General features: G+C 50.8%; 9 protein-coding genes across 9 annotated transcripts; 5 read left to right on the top strand and 4 right to left on the bottom strand.

Moving 5' to 3' along the window:
- Window positions 1-162: 162 nt before the first annotated feature.
- On the top strand, window positions 163-1,386 carry PHATRDRAFT_46074 (predicted protein). Its single transcript, XM_002180547.1, has one exon. The coding sequence runs from the start codon at window positions 201-203 to the stop codon at window positions 1,341-1,343; it is 1,143 nt and encodes a 380-aa protein (XP_002180583.1). The 5' UTR covers window positions 163-200; the 3' UTR covers window positions 1,344-1,386.
- Window positions 1,387-1,812: 426 nt separating this feature from the next.
- On the bottom strand, window positions 1,813-3,138 carry PHATRDRAFT_12894 (predicted protein; the record flags this gene model as incomplete). Its single annotated transcript, XM_002180349.1, has 2 exons — window positions 1,813-2,253; window positions 2,371-3,138. Coding segments are annotated over 2 exons (1,209 nt in total), but the record flags the coding sequence as incomplete, so codon positions are not given.
- A 1,361-nt stretch (window positions 3,139-4,499) lies between these two features.
- Window positions 4,500-5,591, top strand: CDC20_1 (predicted protein; the record flags this gene model as incomplete). The annotated part of the gene is made up of 1 exon (XM_002180546.1): window positions 4,500-5,591. The coding sequence occupies one exon, from the start codon at window positions 4,500-4,502 to the stop codon at window positions 5,589-5,591; it is 1,092 nt and encodes a 363-aa protein (XP_002180582.1).
- A 113-nt stretch (window positions 5,592-5,704) lies between these two features.
- On the bottom strand, window positions 5,705-6,550 carry PHATRDRAFT_46071 (predicted protein). The gene is made up of 2 exons (XM_002180348.1): window positions 6,068-6,550; window positions 5,705-5,907 (listed from the first exon to the last, which is right to left on the bottom strand). Exons 1-2 carry the CDS (start codon window positions 6,497-6,499, stop codon window positions 5,797-5,799), a joined length of 543 nt encoding a protein of 180 aa, XP_002180384.1. The 5' UTR covers window positions 6,500-6,550; the 3' UTR covers window positions 5,705-5,796.
- Window positions 6,551-7,179: 629 nt separating this feature from the next.
- Window positions 7,180-7,857, top strand: PHATRDRAFT_5423 (predicted protein; the record flags this gene model as incomplete). The annotated part of the gene is made up of 1 exon (XM_002180545.1): window positions 7,180-7,857. A coding segment is annotated over one exon (678 nt), but the record flags the coding sequence as incomplete, so codon positions are not given.
- Window positions 7,858-7,931: 74 nt separating this feature from the next.
- On the bottom strand, window positions 7,932-8,788 carry RPN12 (regulatory proteasome non-atpase subunit 12). The gene has a single exon (XM_002180347.1). It carries the CDS (start codon window positions 8,730-8,732, stop codon window positions 7,986-7,988), a length of 747 nt encoding a protein of 248 aa, XP_002180383.1. The 5' UTR covers window positions 8,733-8,788; the 3' UTR covers window positions 7,932-7,985.
- A 406-nt stretch (window positions 8,789-9,194) lies between these two features.
- Window positions 9,195-10,156, bottom strand: PHATRDRAFT_46068 (predicted protein; the record flags this gene model as incomplete). The annotated part of the gene is made up of 2 exons (XM_002180346.1): window positions 9,195-9,571; window positions 9,649-10,156. 2 exons carry the CDS (start codon window positions 10,154-10,156, stop codon window positions 9,264-9,266), a joined length of 816 nt encoding a protein of 271 aa, XP_002180382.1. The 3' UTR covers window positions 9,195-9,263.
- Window positions 10,157-12,627: 2,471 nt separating this feature from the next.
- PHATRDRAFT_46067 (chitin binding) lies at window positions 12,628-14,502 on the top strand (the record flags this gene model as incomplete). The annotated part of the gene is made up of 1 exon (XM_002180544.1): window positions 12,628-14,502. One exon carries the CDS (start codon window positions 12,628-12,630, stop codon window positions 14,134-14,136), a length of 1,509 nt encoding a protein of 502 aa, XP_002180580.1. The 3' UTR covers window positions 14,137-14,502.
- A 950-nt stretch (window positions 14,503-15,452) lies between these two features.
- PHATRDRAFT_12605 (predicted protein) lies at window positions 15,453-17,297 on the top strand (the record flags this gene model as incomplete). Its single annotated transcript, XM_002180543.1, has 1 exon — window positions 15,453-17,297. A coding segment is annotated over one exon (1,845 nt), but the record flags the coding sequence as incomplete, so codon positions are not given.
- Window positions 17,298-18,526: the final 1,229 nt, after the last annotated feature.

Below are 18,526 nucleotides of genomic sequence, written 5' to 3'. Positions count from 1 at the left end.
CGGTCGGCACCGTCGTTCCATCGACGTGTGTCTGTCCGGTAGCACGCACACGAGATGCGCACAGTACGTCCGCCTACCAGAAGACGGACGAATTCGAAGACCGCATCCAGCGACATCGGAATCCTGTCGACAGACCCGAACCAGCCCACAAAATTGGGCTCACTTTCGTGTGTGCATCACCCTTCTCCAGAATTTTGACCATGCCTCGCTGGCACGTTATTGGTAGAGTGATGGCGGTCGCCGTCGGCTTTGAGGCAACGTCAAGTGGTGCGTTTTCGGTCGCACCCCGGAGGCGTTCGTCCCCACGATCCTTCCCGTTGGCGGTACGGCCGTCGTCGACCACCGCGGCATCCTTGCCGCAGACGACGCCGTTGCCGAAACACACGTTTGCCGGTATGGTGGAACACGGAATCCGCGAGCGCTTCGGAGACCATGCCGATCGCGTGATTGAGTCCTGGAGACTTCTAGACCAGGACTACGAACACCAAGAATTCGTCGGCTCCGGCGATCCAGAAACGAGCAATTGCCACCAGTGGGCGCATTCCTACGTCCCGGGCTTGTCCATCCAAGAGTTTTGGGATACTGCGGAGTTTGGCTGGTGCCAAAGGCTCGAATCCAAGTACAAGGCAATCCGCAAGGAGTTTCTCGCCGTCACGGCGGACATGGAACGGCTGACTAGGGAAGGCAACAACGTTTGGGCCGGTGCCTTGACGGAGGACGCATCAAGCTACGGGGAAGGTTGGAAAACGTTGGTGCTGATGAACCGGGGAAGATGGGATCCAGTCAACGTTAACCTCTTTCCCGTCACGTCGCAAGCAATTCATGATTGTCATGTTCCGGCCGCCGAAGTCTTTTTCGCCAGCATGAAGCCCAACTCGGCCATCCAAAGGCATTCCGATTTTACCAACTTTGTTTTGACCAGCCATTTGGCTTTGGACATACCGTACTCGGGCCAGAATAAATGTCGCTTAACGATTGGGGATACAACCCGCGAGTGGATCAACGGACAAGTATCCATGTTCGACACGTCGCTCATGCACGACGCGGTGAACGAGGCCGATCAAACGCGATACATTCTCATGATGCGCGTATGGCATCCCGACCTGACCGAGGCCGAACGGAACGCTCTACAGTTCACCTTTGATTGCTTGGAAACACCCGAGCTAGTGAGCGAGGATCCCGGCCAGCGATTCCTGGCGGAGCGGGAAGTGCAAGCCTCCCGATCCTTTCCCCAAATAAAGCGCGACGTTAGCCGCGTTGTAGGCTTTGGCGGCAAGGCGAAAGGAGGAGCAAAAAAGAATAAGGCAAAAGCTAGCACTGGAGGAGGTCGTGGATTCAGTTGATATTATAGTTTTACCGATAGTCCTATAATCGATTCAGAATCTACGACTCAACATTTATATTTTGTAGTTAGCTAAAAGATAGAGCCATATCGTCATTGTCGACGCGAAGAACGCTGCGTTCCGGCAGCGTGTTGATGAGTTCGTCCAGTGCCAGGTGCACGCGCCTGTCCATCTGACTCTTGCTCGTGACGATCTCCTTCCGATTGAAAATTGTTGAGTTACTCCGCCCTGCTGGCAATAGAATCATCTTGGCCTCCACCGTAATCACAGTCTTGAAAGATTGCTGTTGAAACGGGTAGCTTCCAAACGACACCATAGGATGATTTTCCACCACTTCGTTCAAAATGGCTACGATAGAGTTCTCGTCAGCGGACAAGACAACTTTGTAGGCTACGCTCCGCTCCAGTTGACAGGACAAGTAGTCGGCAACATTTTCGATCTTTTTCTCAAAGAATTCTGGTACCCCAGGAAGAATGAAGATATTTCGACATTGTAAAACAGGCCAGTCGCTGGGATCATCGGACAGATACCGAAGTTTGGACGCATTCGGCAGTGTAGCCATTTTCACCTGGGCTTCCGTCAGCTCGGTGTCGGCATCGTTGCTCATTTTTTCGCGCAAAAGATCCGCCATTTCTTCGTGCAACACCATATCAAACCGAAGCGCTGCAGCGACGCTTTTGATGGTGACATCGTCGTGCGTCGGGCCTACTCCTCCCGACGTAATTATCACATCCACTTCATTCTGCAAACGGTGTATTTCCTGAATGATTTCGTCGGAATCGTCTGAAACGATGACGACACGTTTCAATAATACGTTCTTTTCACGAAAGGCTTTGGCTGCCGCTAGCGTATTTGTATCTGCCGTCAAACCTTTAAGGATTTCGTCGCCGATTATCAACACGCCCACCGTCTTTTGCGCAGACGTATCGGTATACGACACCACCGAATCTTCATCCTCCAGCGGGGTTTTGTCCGAAACGTCCAGATTGTCTATTTCACGGGGGACATCACCGGACTTCGAAATTACAGTCATGGCAGAGAGTTGCGTTGTGCGTGAAGCGCTACTAGAGGTATCATCGACCGTCTTGTTGGCCTTCGGTTTCGACAATCGTCCAGCTCGTTCCTGATCCCAATCACGTAACATGTAGGCTGGCCAATACCTTGGGATCGCGTTCGTGGTATTTCCTCCAGGAACTGTTAGCGCTGGACAGGGAATCGTGTCTTTAGTGGTGCCCAAACTGGTGTACCCTTGGTCGTACAGGCCGCAGTATGGCAAATGAAACAGACGAAGAAAGTGCCAAACATGCCCGTACGTCCATTCCAATACTGGATTGACTCGCATAAAGGGCGGCATATAGTGGCTTGACGGGGCAAAGGTTCCTTGACCCCGGGCATTGGGATCTGTTGCTCGCGTTCCCAAGACAAAAGCGACTGGAAACGAAACATTGCTGTTCTGGGGTACGTTATGTGTGACGAGAGTCTTCAATCCTTCCGAGAATTTTATCCCTTGCTCAAAGGCAATCATGTCTAGCTCGTAGACGTCGACCATTTCACGGAGAAAGGACCGAATTTCCGGAAACTCGTCCTTGTGCTCAAAGTAAACAACGCGGGGTCGGAGTGGCTCGATTGGATTGCCATCTAGATTTCGTTGTTGATCGTAGAATCGCGCGTGTGCGGCTCGCACCAAGTGTAAAATTACTACAGCATCTTTACCACCGTTGAAAGAGCAGATGACAGATTCCGGTCCGTACAGACGGTAGGCGTGGTCGAGATTGTTCAGAGCCTGTTCGACCATGCCCACCATGTACGAATCCGGACAGGACGTCAGTTCTTTGTAGAGATCCAACGCATCTTTATACTTGGCTTCCGACCATCGTTCCCGCTTTCTCAGCAGATCTTGAGGCAAATCTTCGTCACTTCTATTGTCTTTGTGTAGAACTCTCCAGTTGGAAATGAATTCCGTTCGGCCGGCAACCATTTTGCGAGTCCAAGAGCAACCTCTCGATCGAAACCTTGCGAATTGGAAAGGAAAGGCCCGAGCTCGACGTGGGAAATCCGTCGAGAGCGCCAATAAAAAAAGTGGAAGAAGCACCAACGCGTCTCTTGAGTTGGAAAGTGTCCGCGGAAGCATGGGGGACACGCACTCCAGTATTGACTGTGTTTGACAGTGAACAAAGGAATCTTGTTCTGGTCTCGTGCCTCTCCTGCGAGGCCGCTCAGGCAGAATCGGGTCTGGATCTTGACGTGTGCGACTGACAGTGAGTCGCAGGAGGTGACTTTCCTTCGGTTTTGCTGATAGCAGACAGACGATCACGTAATTGGCAGTGCCTGTGACATGTGAAATCAATAATTCCAACGAATTGTTGAGCTCGTCTCTATTACGTATACCGTGAAGGAGTACCGGGAGACGTTGACCCAGTAATAGAAATGTCCAGGACTTAGGGAAGAGTCCTCCGCGGATCGAGCGCATCGCCAAAATGAACACCGTTCGATTCGATACACACAATATTCGCTAGGATCCAAATTGTCAGGCAAAAAGAACCGACCATGGCGGTCGAGTCCCTTTACCCGCCGAAGACACCCCCGCGGCGTCTCACGCGTTCCAGGCACTTTACTCCATCTTCCACACCATACTTGACACCGTCAAAAACACCTTCCAGGAACCAAAATTTCGGCCGGGCAATCTCCAAAGCGTCACCAACTCCGCACCGATTGTCGCGGACTCCCTATCGTCCATCGGCAACTGCTTCCTCCAACACGGTGGCTGTTTCAGCCACCCCGTACTATACTCCCAGTGAATCTCCGTCGAAACGCTACGACAATGATAGATTCATTCCTTCTCGACGCAACATGAACATGGACGTTTGCCGACGTGCCCTCATGTCGGGTGACAAACGGTCACGATCTGAAAGCGACGTCGTGGGAGGACACTCCTCATCCATTGCCGCTGGTGAAACTCCTCTACAGAAAGAGTTCAATCGCCGCATGTTTAGTACTCTATGTAGTGTACCGTTGGACAAATTGGACGAAAACGGCGAGCCCCGTGGCCTCTTTGCTTTTGGACGGCCCAAAAGCGATAGTGCTATTCTCGGCCTGCGTCCCCAGCTGGATAATCCATTCGATCACGATGCACTTCGATCCATGAAAGTGGGGTGCATGGATCTCGATCCGAGTACAAACTCGTCGGTTGCGAAGAAAGTGCTGCGGAAGGTACCGGGAGCTCCAACGCGCGTCTTGGACGCACCCGACATTGTGGACGACTACTATCTCAATTTGGTGAGTTGGGGAAAGGATAACGTTTTGGCCGTTGCGTTGGCACAGAGCGTCTATTTGTGGCATGCCGGCACGGGGGTTATTCAGCATCTTGTCACCGTGGATGCCGGCAGTGACTACGTTACCAGTGTCAGCTGGTGTCCCACACCAGGACAGACTCGACACGTTGCGGTCGGCACAAACGCAGCCGTCGTACACATTTACGACGGAATTGCTTTGAAGAAAATCAGAACACTTCATGGGCACACAGGCCGAATATCGTCGTTGGGATGGAACCAACACTGGTTGAGTTCAGGCGCACGAGACTCACAAATCATCAATCATGACGTACGCGTAGCACGCAACATTGTGAGTCGGTATATGGCACACGAGCAGGAAGTATGCGGTCTAAAATGGAATGAGGACGGGTCTATGCTAGCCAGTGGCGGGAACGAGAATTTTTTGTGTATATGGGATGCTGCCATGTCGGGATCCCGGCAGCGTCTTTCGAGTACGAACGAAATTTCTCCTCGCTTAATTCTTAAGCAGCACAAGGCAGCTGTCAAAGCACTGGACTGGTGTCCTTTTTATCGTGGGCTTTTGGCAAGTGGGGGAGGGACGGCGGATCGTTGCATTAAATTTTGGAACTCTTCGTCGGGCGCCATACTCAATAGCATCGACACGGGCAGCCAAGTTTGTTCCATTGTCTGGAGCAAACACCAGCGAGAACTGTGTTCGTCGCATGGCTATTCAGAGAATCAGCTCATTTTATGGAAATATCCATCCATGACTAAAATCAAGGAACTCAAAGGACATACCGCACGCGTATTGAATATGGAAATGAGCCCGGACGGAGCGTCGGTGGTGTCGGCTGCTGCCGACGAGACTCTGCGGTTCTGGAACGTGTTTGGCAATCCGTCAACGTACCGAAACGGTTCATCGGGAGCATCCATTTTTGGGGAGGATATATCATTTGGTGTGCCACCCATCCGATAAAGAGATAGAGCAGGAAAGACATTAGCAACAAGGAGACAGGATTACGAAGCGTATATGCATGCATGTATGCATGCGGAAACGAACACGTACACACACACAAAAATAGATAATTGGAAATAGCCAGAAAGGATTAAGCAAAGATTAAGCTGGAGGATTGATGTCTCTGGCATTTAGAGGATCCAGGGCTGAGCGCATTCACTATCAATCAGAAAGCATCTCGCTCTACCTCCTCCTGCAGTGCCTGTATTTCGTCTTCGTCGAGCTCTTCCAACCGCTTGGCAATCACAGCGTTTTCGTAGTCCTTTAGTTGCTTGGCCTGTAGCGTTAGGTGACAGTGCAGTTGTAAAGTGAGGTTGGGATACGCACAATGAAAGTGGGTATCAATGAATTCGCTCATTTCTGAAGATCGGTAAATAGCTGGAGAGACGAATGCTGTTGCAGATCGTTCACACAGCACACACATAACGTAGACTTACATAGGTCATATCTTTCGTTGCTACACGGAACAGGTAAGTACTGACCCATCCCAAAGTTGCCAATACAGTGAATCCAATACCAATCCATTTTCCCGTTTCGATTTCATCAAACCCGAAAAACGTGGTCATGATGGAGTAGACAAGAATGGGAAACAGAAAGAGCGCCAAACTCAGAAAAACGGCACCTCCTTTAGTACCAGGGTCCAGCCAGAACGGAAGCTTGGTTTTCTCTACCTTTCCATCAGCTTCGGCTCGCATCGGCCCGACCAGAGGTATAGAGTGCTGTGTAAAAAATCCCCCCTGCGGGAATGACTTGACAGTCTTCTGCGATCGATCCACAGTGAACGTCTTGATTGACGAAGGCCCGACAAAAGCTTCCGTCGCCAAGACGAGAATAGATAGTGCTACAGCTACGACAAGCAACTTTGTCATAGTCCCTAAGGTAGAAGTTGCGGAACAATGTGAAATTAGTGACGCTTTGAATACACTGCAGGCTCAAGCGTTGCAATTTGTACACGAATAGTCAGGCTGTGTTGATCCTCACACCCATGGTCGATTTCGCAAACCCCTCGGTGGTTGACGCCGCGGTTCGAAACACGTCACTTGCGCGAAAGAGCTATGCCGTTCCCGTGTTGGGTCTGAATCGTGTGGTGGGCAGTTTGGGGATTGTCGGCGCGATTTTGCACGTCCTGTTGCTGATTCACGCCCAATCAATCACAGAGTCTGTACGTCATACCTATCTGTTCGATTGACGGGAAGACAGCAAAAAAGCCTTCGAGCTTCTTTTCATTCTGACAATCTGGTTTCCCTTTTTTTGTATTCCATCCCTCCATAGACTCTCCAACCTGTTAAGCACCTTCCAAACCCAGGATACACCTTTGTTCCTGAAGCCTGCCTGCAAATCAACACCCACCAGCTTGTTTTATAAAATTTACTTTGTACACTGAATGCGACCCAGATAATTTCTCCCGCTCGAGCATCGAAATTCTTTGTCCACGCCGTCGGTGGATAAGATACCGATTTAACCCTTTCGTATTCGCACGTACTATTCCATGCGTACTCACGTCAGTCCATTGACGAACAAGGGTGGTGGTATTGCGCCCCCAAAATCGGCACTCGTGATTTTGAATTCCCCGATCCGACAACCACCAAGTCCGCTATTCGACGCCCTGTGGAAGAATGCGGCGTACCGCGTTTGTGCCGATGGCGGGGCGAATCGACTACACAAGGCAACGCGAGGAAAGGACTACGTTCCTTCTTTGATACGAGGGGATTTGGATTCTTTGGACGATCACGTACGTGACCACTATCGGCAGCTTGGTTGTGTCATTGAGCGGGAATCCGATCAGAACAGCAACGATCTAGACAAGGCCCTGACCGCTGTGGAACGAGAAGGATACAAAAGCTGCTGCGTCTATGGGGCGTTTGGTGGAAGGTTCGACCAGGAAATGGGATGCTTCCAAGCTTTGTATAAATGGGACTCTCGCTTTGACGAACTTTGGTTGTACGATGACCAAACCTGTGCGATACTCCTACCAGCCGACCAAAACCACGAAATATACCTGGTACATTCCAAAGAAATCACGGATCCGACTGTTCCCGGTGAGGGTCCAACTTGCGGATTAATACCCTTGAGTGTACCCTGCGACTCTGTGTCTACCACTGGTTTGCAGTGGAATTTGGAAAACCAACATACGGCTTTCGGCGGCTTGGTTTCGACCTCCAACCGAGTGGTCGAAGACAAGGTTACCGTTCGCAACTCCCATCCTCTCATATTCACTGCCGAAGTCACGAGTGGAAGTTCCTGCGACCTAACATAGTGTAGGTGCAGTCAAAGTTAATAAATCTATCTTTGCGCTCGGATTTGGTTCTACGGAACGTCTGTTTACTGGATGCCCTGTGTGTTTGGTTCGTATAGTTACACGATTCGCTCCATTTCCGTTGCATAAGTGAGAGACTGCTTGATGTACTCCATCGATGGAATATCGGTAGCAGCCGGTATTGTGCTGGGAGGCTGAAAAGTCAATAAATCCCCAGCTTCCACAATCCAGTCATCACGGAAATTCTGGATGTAGTCTTGAAGTTCCGCAACGTTCGAAAATTTCATCATTTCTGCTGCGTCCTTGAGTTTTAAAGTTTTGTAGGAAACTTCGATGCAATCGGCAATGGAATCTCGTACCGTTTGCAACAAGTGCTCCATGAACAACTGATAGGACGGATTCGGAATCTTGCCCGCCAATACTTCATCGTAGATACCGACCATGAGTTTGCGTTCCAAACCAATCGGAAAGCTGATGAGCGGATCTGCGGCTTCTTTTTCGGAAAGCAGTTCTAGTTCCGAATGAAACTCGGAAAGACGATTCTCCACCAACAAATGCATCAGATTCAGCCCCATAATGTGTGCCTTTCGCGTACTCGCTACACCCGACATGTAGTAAGGTTGCAGTTGTGCCATGTTTCGTCCAAATGCGTCCAGGTCATTGTCCGCCACGGCTAATAAAACTCCAAGTTCCAAAGCGGAACAAGACTTTTGCAGAGTCTCCGGAGATCCGTCCGCACCTTCCAAGATGGCAATTTTGAGTTTGCTCAGCACGGCTTTGCCTTGAGCAACATCACCGTTTTCTACGAGAGTTTTCAGCTCGGAGAGCAGAGAATCCAGACTCATACTCGGTGTTCTACAGAAAGAGCGTTTTAATTATGGTAGTTTTGTTGAAATTCTTTTGGAGGGATTGTAATGCTTTGGTCGAGAGAAGAAACTCTTCCGATTCGGCTCGGTCCATCGTTGCAGATGGGCATTTTCGAGCGCTCGCGTGCGTGCCTGCCGTCCGGGAAGCTTGGCGAATGTTGATGAATTGTACAAACTGTAACCCTAATAATAGGGTCGAAACCCTTGGGGTTGACTCGTACGAAGTCACAGGAACTGTAACAGTATGTCATTCCTCACCCTCCTCCATCCGTAAAATGCAGGCTTTTTCTCGGCGTTCACTGTCAAAAAGACTATAGTCTACATTGGTTGGAAATTTCAACTGGGCATATTGCTGTTAGTTGCTCTATCCACTGGCTCACAGTCAAACTTTCGTAAGCAGAGCATTGCCATTTGTTGTCTGTCGTCAATAGAGGATGGATGCACTTGACAGATTCCCTAGCCATCACGAACTGAATAATCCGTCGTTGAGCGCATACATCCACTACTCGCTTATGTTGCTTTGCCAACAAGAAATAGAACTGCGTAGTCCTGTTTATCGCAGCCGGGCACCTTGGGCATTTCGGCTCCGGGGATAACGGGAAAGTCCGAGCCCTTTGCCGTGTAGGGAGAACCGCCTCCATCGTTGGGTCGGTACCGGGCTGACCGACACGGCAGGTGCGTCACATCGTACAGCTTCCCTTCGTCTAGCTTCCACGAGCCGTCCGCTCCAATGGTCAGGCCAGTGGTGACCATGCGTCCGCCGGTAACGAGATAGCGCCCCGCAGGAACAGGAAACTGCGGGGCTTCCATAATGATGCCTACCAATCCAATATGGGATGGTCAGTGCCCGTGACTTGTCGATAAAAATCTCTTATTCTTCTCATCAGACACTCACCATGCTCTTCCAGCCACCAATCTGCCGTGTCGAATTTCCAGCCGACGGGCGCCACGTAGTCTGCTTGTTCCAATTTGTCGAAATTCCTCAGCCAGACCCCCCGCGGACCGGGATCGTCCCGCCAAATTCCCCACTGGTCAGCGCCCATTCCTTCGCGGGCGTTGGGATCGCCCAAGGCGGCCACGAATTGCATCGACGGCAGACGCTGGAAGCCTCCGGGCGTGTACACTTGCGACACGTAGAGCTGGGCACTCGCTACGCCCGACGACAGCAACAGACCAGCACCGACCGCGTTGATAATCAGATTACGACGCTCCGGGTCTTCCACCTTTTCCACCCTCAAACCGTCGTCGTCTATGGTCGAGGGATCGGTGTCGTTGTCGGATTGTTTCTCACGCAAACGAAAGGCGCGTCGGGCCTGGAGTCCTCGAGAGGCCCCAAGCGACGTGAACGGCGCAGCTCGATGTGCCAAACAGACAATTCCGAGTATCACAATTACCAATCGCATGGTGTGGTACGAGAGTCGCCGAGATCGTGTGAGACTGGGAATCGCAGCTACGCCTCGCTGTCGTCAACTCGACGCGATGATAGTATCAACGGGTATGATTTTGCCGGATGTAACTGGCACAATAAATTTCGTTGTCCCCCCAAGGATTTGTGACGCAGTTTCACAATTCGTGACCGGATTGTTTTGGCACGATACGAATACATTGTACGGCCGGGTGGATTTGCTACTCTCGTTCCTATGGAATGTGGAATGACGACAATCTCAAGACAGAGGATATCACATTCGCAACAATAGCACGTCAGCACTACGTCCTGTGTTTCAGCGTCCCTACTGGAATACGCAGCGAGAGAGACCGCCGCTGCACGCGCAAGTGTTCCTTTTTTCTTGCGTTGGCGGGTATCGATCAACAATACCCGAGAGTATCACACACCGGACTCGCCTTGTGTGTGTTGGTTTTGTCATAATCTATCATAGATTCTAGCCACCATGTCAGGAATCGCAAATGCCGTCGGCAAGGCATTGACCCCGGCCTTTTACGTGCAGTCTTGGAAGACTTTCTTGGAGCGCAGCCACAATTACTATCATCCATTGATGAAGTCCGGATCGTACGTAGATTTCGAATCCGCCGATGACAGACAAAAGCACTCTAACCTTTTCCTCATCTCACAAATACGTTTCTCTCGGCGTTTGGTTACAGTGTCAAGCCTCTGTGGCATATGATGTTCGCCATCTCGGCCATTATGTACACGGCGAGTTATTCCGCCCGCGATTGTACGTGAAGATATTGCGCTCTCGTTGATGATTTTGTTGTACGGATGTCTGGTCGAGAAAATGGCTACGGCAATTGGCACGGATCGACATCTCACATTTGTTGCTTGCATTCTATGTTTTTGCTGTCGACAGACAAGGCAGTCCAGCACCGCCACGCGATTGAAAAGGACGCCATGCACGAATACTACGACAAGCACGGAGGAGCCCCGGGCCACCACTAAGTATGTTTCAACCGTCTAGCTCCATGGAAAAGCGTGAACTCTGCAAGACTTTTGACTTTTAGATAGCCTTGTGTGTATCTCGGAGCCAAACTAAGACTGTAAAAATGTCGTCAACCAATTTGGGTGTAGAGGTTTTGTCTAGAAATTCGCTAGGCTAGGCGGCTTACAATTACTTTAAGTTGTAACCAACGTACCTTTTACATACCACGCGTTTCTGACGCAAACGATTAACCGGCTACCATGAGTCTAACGATGTGGTGATTGGAACATGTCACCTCATTTGACGCACTCCTTCCATCGTTGAATATACAGACCATGCATCCCCTGACAATTGAGGAATGTAAAAGGCAACGCGTCTTCACTTTTTTCATCCGTTCACGATGTGCATTCTATACATAGTATGTCGAGCAATGATGGCTAGGATTTTACTGTGTGCACACACAAACAAGCTTGGGGGCGCAACACTACCCGTTGCCGCTGTGGAACACTAAAGCAATATCCCGATATGTGGTTGTTTCTATCGCCAACAATTTGCAAATCTGGGACAAACGTCTAGTGCAGGGAACTGCTTTAGAGATCAGTGGAATGGTTTGGCAAATCGGATCAAACGGGTGCACTCCTACCCTGAATTGGAGCACTGGCACGAGGGTTCGGGCAAGTAGCCCTTTAAGCGACGGGAGTTAATCGCAAGTATGCCCCAAATTATACGAGAAGCTGATCAGAGGACGCCTCACAACTTCTCTGACCGTTACCAAGGAAACAACTCTCAATTAGATTTGACGGAAAGCAGATGCAACTTGACATTTAGAACGCTTGATTGAGACTAAGATAAAGCAAGGCTTAGGGGGCGATGAGGATGTAGGATATAAATTGGTTCAGTTTTGGCAAGTAAAGCCATCGCAATACCGTCCCATGAGGACACGAGGCGTGCCCTAATATTGCGCTCGCGAGAATTTTCGCTTCCGGGACGGCGGAACTGTGAACTGTCTTATGGTTTTCATGCGTTCCCTGTCATCAACTACCGGTATACATTCTAAATCAAGACAACTTCTGATGTAGTATGTCTCAAAAAAGTCAATCAGGATGGTCACTGTAGATGTTCGTTCCTTCTTTTTGTCCGATCTTACTTTACTGTTAGTAGAGCGGAGAAACAATCCTTTATTTGAAATGACCTATAGAAACTTTGCGGCTTGTGCAGGTTTAGAAAAGGCATTGTGGATTTAAAACGACCAACCTATTTAACTGGTAAATAAACCAACATTTACATTCCTCTAAATTTGTGAGATCAGGAACGGTATAGAAAGTTTAACAAGATTACTTGTTGCGTCAATCTTGTGAATATCATTTTCACAAGATCCATGTCCCCCACATTCGGCAACTAGGCACGATTGTGCCTGATTCCTGCTAATTCCAAGTCCTCACAATTTTCGCACATTGCAATCGGAAACACAATTCATTAACAGCAAGCAAAGTTCTACCATGCACTTCTCTCCCCAAGTCTTCCTCTTCATTGCTTCCTTCTGGGGTCCTGCGGTGGACGCCCACGGCTACCTGAAGAGCCCGCGTAGTCGAAACTACGTCGCCGCCGAAGACGGTGTCGGCTATGGAGGAACAAGCTCCGATCCGCAGAAGGAATTTTGCCCGCAGTGTCTCAACATCGGTGGCACACTCGCCGCATGTGGATTGCTGAGCAACACCAATTACGATTTCCCTCCCAGCGCCGTGGGAGGGGTCATGCCCGCCAACATTCAAGGAACATTCCCAAAGGGTGGTGAGATCGATTTCGATGTGGTGTTGACGGCACATCACAAGGGGCATTTTAACTTTTATGCCTGTCCGGTTGTCCCCGGTATCGCACCAACAGAAGAATGTTTCAAATCGCATCCACTCGAGTTTGTCCAAGACTTGTTGTACGGTGCTCCCAAAGACTCGAATTATCCAAGTCGCGCATACATTCCACCTCTGACGTATGAACCCACTCTCATTGCTACCGACGGTACCGTACCCGGGGCATTCTACCGTTACCGTATGAAACTTCCCGAGGATATTCAAGGGGACTTGGTCTTGCTGCAATGGCACTACTTGACGGCCAATTCGTGCAAACATGACGGCTACGATGACTATGCTTTTCCGTCGGAGTGGCCCAACCCTGGGTACGCTGGTCTACCTGATTGCGGTATTATTCCTTCGGATGGAATCGGTGGGCCGGAGCAGTTCTGGAACTGCGCCGAAGTAGCCATTAGTAGCAATGGCGGGGGCGTCACCGCACCTCCAACCACGCCTGCGCCCGTACCGGCGCCTTCGGCTTCCAGCGCCACGTTAGCACCGTACGTGGCGCCGAGTCCGACCGCGTCGATGGTGAGTCCGACCCAATCTCCCGTTGGCGATGCGAACGGCGGTGTAGCAGGTACTTGCGGGGATGGCAATATCGGCAATGGAATATGTCCCGATAGTGCACTGTGCTGCTCGCGCTTTGGCCATTGTGGCAGTACGGCAGCATACTGCAACGACGGTCCAGTCGTGACGGTGGCTCCCGTGTCCACGCCTACGAGTGCTCCGGTAGTTGCTACGCAGACGTCGTCTCCTACTGTAGACTCACCGGCAAACTGGACTCTTTCCACAGAGAGTCGCTGTGGTGTTTCCGAACTCGACGCCCGTGGCAACTGCGGTAGCGTGTGCGTCGGCAGCAACGATTGCGGCGTCGGCGAATGGTGCTGGAGCGTCCACGCGAACTATTGCGATAATGCCCGTCCAGGGTTCGTGATTTGTCCGGACCTGTCGCGGGCAACGACGACGCCTCGTTGCGGCGTGGACGAGTTGAATGCGCGGGAGCGGTGTGGCCCTACTTGTGGAGTCGACCAGGATTGTGTCGACGGCGAAATGTGTTGGGGTGTCCACGCCAATACCTGCGACTGTACCCGCGACGAAGGCAACGGTAGGAATCGCAACCGCAACGTTCGTGTTCTTCGTCACGGAAACAACGTGTGAAGCGTTGCGGAACCCTCGCGAGCCAAGGGAACCCAGTGGTTGTGTGTCTTACACTTGGCTAGAGAGCATAATTGGTACCCCCAATGCCAATCATTTGTCTCCAAAACGAATGACTTATAGTCAGAGGTGACTGTGAGTATTGATAAATAAACAATAATACAAAGTAGAATACCAATTGAATTCCTCCGTCAACATCAACAACAAGTAGCGAGATTTGACGCGGCAGTCTGTCTTCCTAGTAGAGCCTCTAGTCTAAAGAGCTCCAGAATCTACTACATGCTATCATCTAATAGTAACTGACTGTAACAGTAACGAGAGAGAGGGTAAAGAGACAGGCCGGGCTTATCCGACACAACCGACACATACTGCTGTCACTAGTAAAGATTGGAATAGGCAGAGGTAAACGGTATTGGCTTGCCGGAGTGACGGTGTGACAGGGAGTGCCGACGAAAAGTGCTGCGGGTGAGACGTTCTCTTCTTTGTTTAACCCTATTAGAACGATGATTGAGGGTTCCTCACCCACCTCGTGGGGAAAAAGTGTTCCTGGATTCTTGGTTCGTTGGCACGAATTTTTTTGTCTGGGATTGCCTTTTTCTCTGCCGATGCATAAAAGAACAGTAGGTACCCCACCATAACCCACCACGGACGGCGGTGCCGTAGCTCGCACTCAGTGTCAGTTCCCTTTTTGGAAGTTGCTGTTGGAGATTTGTTGTTGTTGTTGTTGTTGTTGTTGCTCAGTCAGCGGCAGCAGAAGTCGTGTTGATTGAAAAAACGCGGACGCCGTCGTTCCTCATTACGGAACATTCCCCATCCCCAAACCAGACCTTGCATCAGCATACACCAGACATTATTGCGCCACAACATATATTGACATATATATACGGGCACACGCGCACATGCCGACACATTCCTCCGTGCTTAGCCTTGCTTGCCTATCCGCACGTTCTCTTTCGAAGAGCCAACGTCAGCGTCGGCGTCGAATCGGCGTGATAGTCGGATACATCATCATGCTGCGCCGTTCCTCCTACGCCTGGGTGAGAGGAACAGGAATGATGAACGTCTCCCTTCGGAGCCCGCGGTGCGTGCGAAGACTCGTGGCTTCTACGGTGACCTTGGCGTCGGACGACCCGTTCCGTCGTCGCGGAAGACCCTTTGTCGATCGGTACGTCGTTCCTTCACGTGCCGCTTCGTTCGGTACGACAGCCATCCGTTTGTTCGCGGCGGTTCCAGATATCGTGGAAGAAGAAGTGGACTTGTCGCAATTCAAGCACAACGAGGAATTCGTCGACAGTACGATTCTTTTACCACCGAACGACTTTCGGGTCACGGCCAAATACACGCCGACGGGAGACCAACCCGAAGCCATTGCTCAGCTGACACACCAGTTACAACGGGGCGATCGTTTCAGCATCCTACGTGGCATTACCGGTACGGGAAAGACGCTAGTCATGGCACATTTGATTGCCAATCACGGTCGTCCCACACTGGTTCTTTGTCACAACAAGACACTCGCCGCACAGTTGGCACGCGAACTACGTTCCTTCCTCGGTGACAACGCCGTCGAACTATTCGTCTCCTACTACAATCACTACGTCCCCGAATCCTTTGTGGAAGCCACCGGCAAGTACATTGCCAAGAAATCCTCCGTCAACGCCGAAATTGACGTCCTCCGACATCGAGCCACCCGGGCGCTACTCACACGCAACGACGTCGTCGTAGTGGCCAGCGTCAGCTGTATCTACGGCCTAGGCCTTCCCAAGGAGTACCTGGATGCCAGCTGGGCCTTTCAACTTGGCGATGTTGTGTCCTGGAACGATGATGTTTTGACGAAACTCGATACGATGCTCTTTGAGCACGTCGTGGATGACGATCTATTCGAACGGGGCACCTATCAGTCCTCGAAATCCGATGAGGGTGTCACCACCTATTTGAACGTGTGGCCCACGCACGAAAAGTGTCCCATGAGAATCGAGTTTGCCTCGGTCGGTGATGGCGCCGTCAAGGATGGCATGGTCGTTCGAGCCATTCAGGAAGGCACCCCCAGTGGAATGAAACCAATGTCATCGGCACGCATCTTTCCCGCCAAGCATCACGTGACGTCCGACGATCGTTTGGAACAAGCCTGTTTCGCAATCGAAGAAGAACTGCAAACACGAGTCCAGGAGCTACTGGCGGAAGGAAAACGTATCGAGGCGGACCGCCTACAGCAACGCGTACTCAACGACGTACTCATGATGCGCGAAACTGGCTTTTGCTCGGGAGGTGAAAACTACAGTCGACATCTCGCTGGCCGCGAAGCGGGTTCTCCGCCCGATACCTTAATGGACTACATGAATCTTAATACAAGAGACTGGCTACTACTGGTGGACGAGTCGCACGTTACTCTACCGCAACTCAAGGCCATGTACGGTGGAGATCAGGCCCGCAAACACCGTCTCGTGAAGCATGGATATCGATTGCCATCCGCGTTGGATAACCGACCGCTCAAGGAAGAGGAATTTTGGAGCAATGTACAACAAACGGTTTTTGTTTCGGCCACGCCGGCCAAGCAAGAACTAGGGAAGGCCGAGTATCCCCCGGTCGAAATGATGATCCGACCGACGTACGTGTGCGATCCCGAGATCGAGGTACGATCTCCTGAAGGCCAATTGGACAACTTGTTGGCTGAATTGCGCATACGAGTGGACCGGAAGCAGCGCGCGTTGGTCGTCACGCTGACCAAACGCGACGCCGAGGATTTGTCGAGCTATTTGATTGAACACGGAATTTCCAGCACCTACATCCATTCTGGGCTGAGCACCAACGAACGCTCCGACGCTTTGCGTGCTCTGCAAATGGGGGAAATCGATTGCCTTGTGGGCATCAACTGTTTGCGAGAAGGTTTGGATTTACCCCAAGTCTCGTTGGTTGCCGTTTTGAATGCCGACTCCGAAGGATTTTTGCGATCCGAGACTGCGCTGCTGCAAATCGTGGGCCGTGCGGCACGGAATACGGAGGGTAAAGCAATATTTTACGCCAAGCGAACCACGGAAGCCATGCAGCGATGCATCGACGACACCGACAGTCGTCGCGAAAAGCAAACAGCGTACAATGCACAAAATAATTGCGTCATGAAATCGACCAATGGTTCTTCTACTTTCTCAATATTTGATCTTTTGAAGGAAGAAATCGACGACGCTCAGCCATTAGCAGTAGTGGGGCGCAAGAAGAATAATGTGTTGCCCGAACTGCAAACTCTCAAGCTGTCTCCCGCGGTTCAAGGAGTGACTGGTCAAGCCGTTGCGGTAGAGACAGCTCATATTCCCAGCTCGCCTGGAGTATACTTTTGGAGAGATGTCGAAGGCAACGTGCTATACATTGGGAAAGCGAATAAACTTCGCAGTCGTGTCAAGTCCTATTTGGTTTCAAATGCAAAACACAGTGCACGGATCAAAGCCATGGTGAGAAAAGCTAGCTCGGTGGACTTTGTGTTGACGCCAAGCAACAGAGATGCTTTGATTCTAGAATCGAACCTTATCAAGCATCATCAACCGCCCTTCAATGTTCTCTTGAAGGACGATGAGCACTATCCTTATATTTGTGCCTCGATAGGGGATACGCTTCCGCGGTTTTCGGTGGTGCCGAGTCGACAGGACACCTCAACGACGCCACAGCAACGGCATCGGTATTTTGGACCATACACAAGCTTTAGTGAAATCAACGCTATCCTTCAAGGTATAGAAGAAATGTATGATTTACGATCAAAGTCGTTTGAGGCTCGCCACGGTGCCGGAAGCGTCGAAGAGTACAATGCCCTCTTCGATGTCGTAATGAAGCAAGTTTTTACCAGGGATACCAGTAAGTCCAACGAAGACAGCCTTCGAAGAAGGCGTGTACAGTATGAAGAAGCGAACATGCTATTCGACTCCAAGTACAACATGTGTCGGGACATTGTGACCATCGCTCAAGTTGAAGGCGACAATTCCTCGGCTATTGTCCAAGTTCTTCAGCTGCGAGAGGGTCTGGTAGGCGGAAAATTTAATTACAATTGCAAGGTTCAGTTTGGCTTCACTAACGACGAGGATTTCGCGACTGCGATACAAACCGTTTTGGAACGCCAACACTACCCGTCCGGACAGGAATGTGTCGATAAGAGATTCACATGGTTTCCAGACGACGTGCTCTTGGCTCATGATCCGGTAGATGCTACGGAGCTGAAGCGAGTGATTCGTACTGCTCGTGCCGAAGTTGAGCCGGAGCGCAAAAAAGCCGTTTCGATTACAACTGTCGCGACAAGCGGACCGCGACGAGAAGTGGACGCCCGAGCACTTCAGTTTGCCACTGAAAATATCAACCAACTGGTGTACGAAAAAGCTTTATCTAACGTTCCCCGCGCAACTCTATCATCTGT

The sequence above is a fragment of the Phaeodactylum tricornutum genome, chromosome 9 (assembly GCF_000150955.2).
Source record: "Phaeodactylum tricornutum CCAP 1055/1 chromosome 9, whole genome shotgun sequence".
NCBI classification, from domain to species: Eukaryota; Bacillariophyta; class Bacillariophyceae; order Surirellales; family Neidiaceae; genus Phaeodactylum; species Phaeodactylum tricornutum.
Note: the sequence above shows the minus strand (reverse complement) of the source record. Positions and strands in the feature narration are given on the sequence as shown.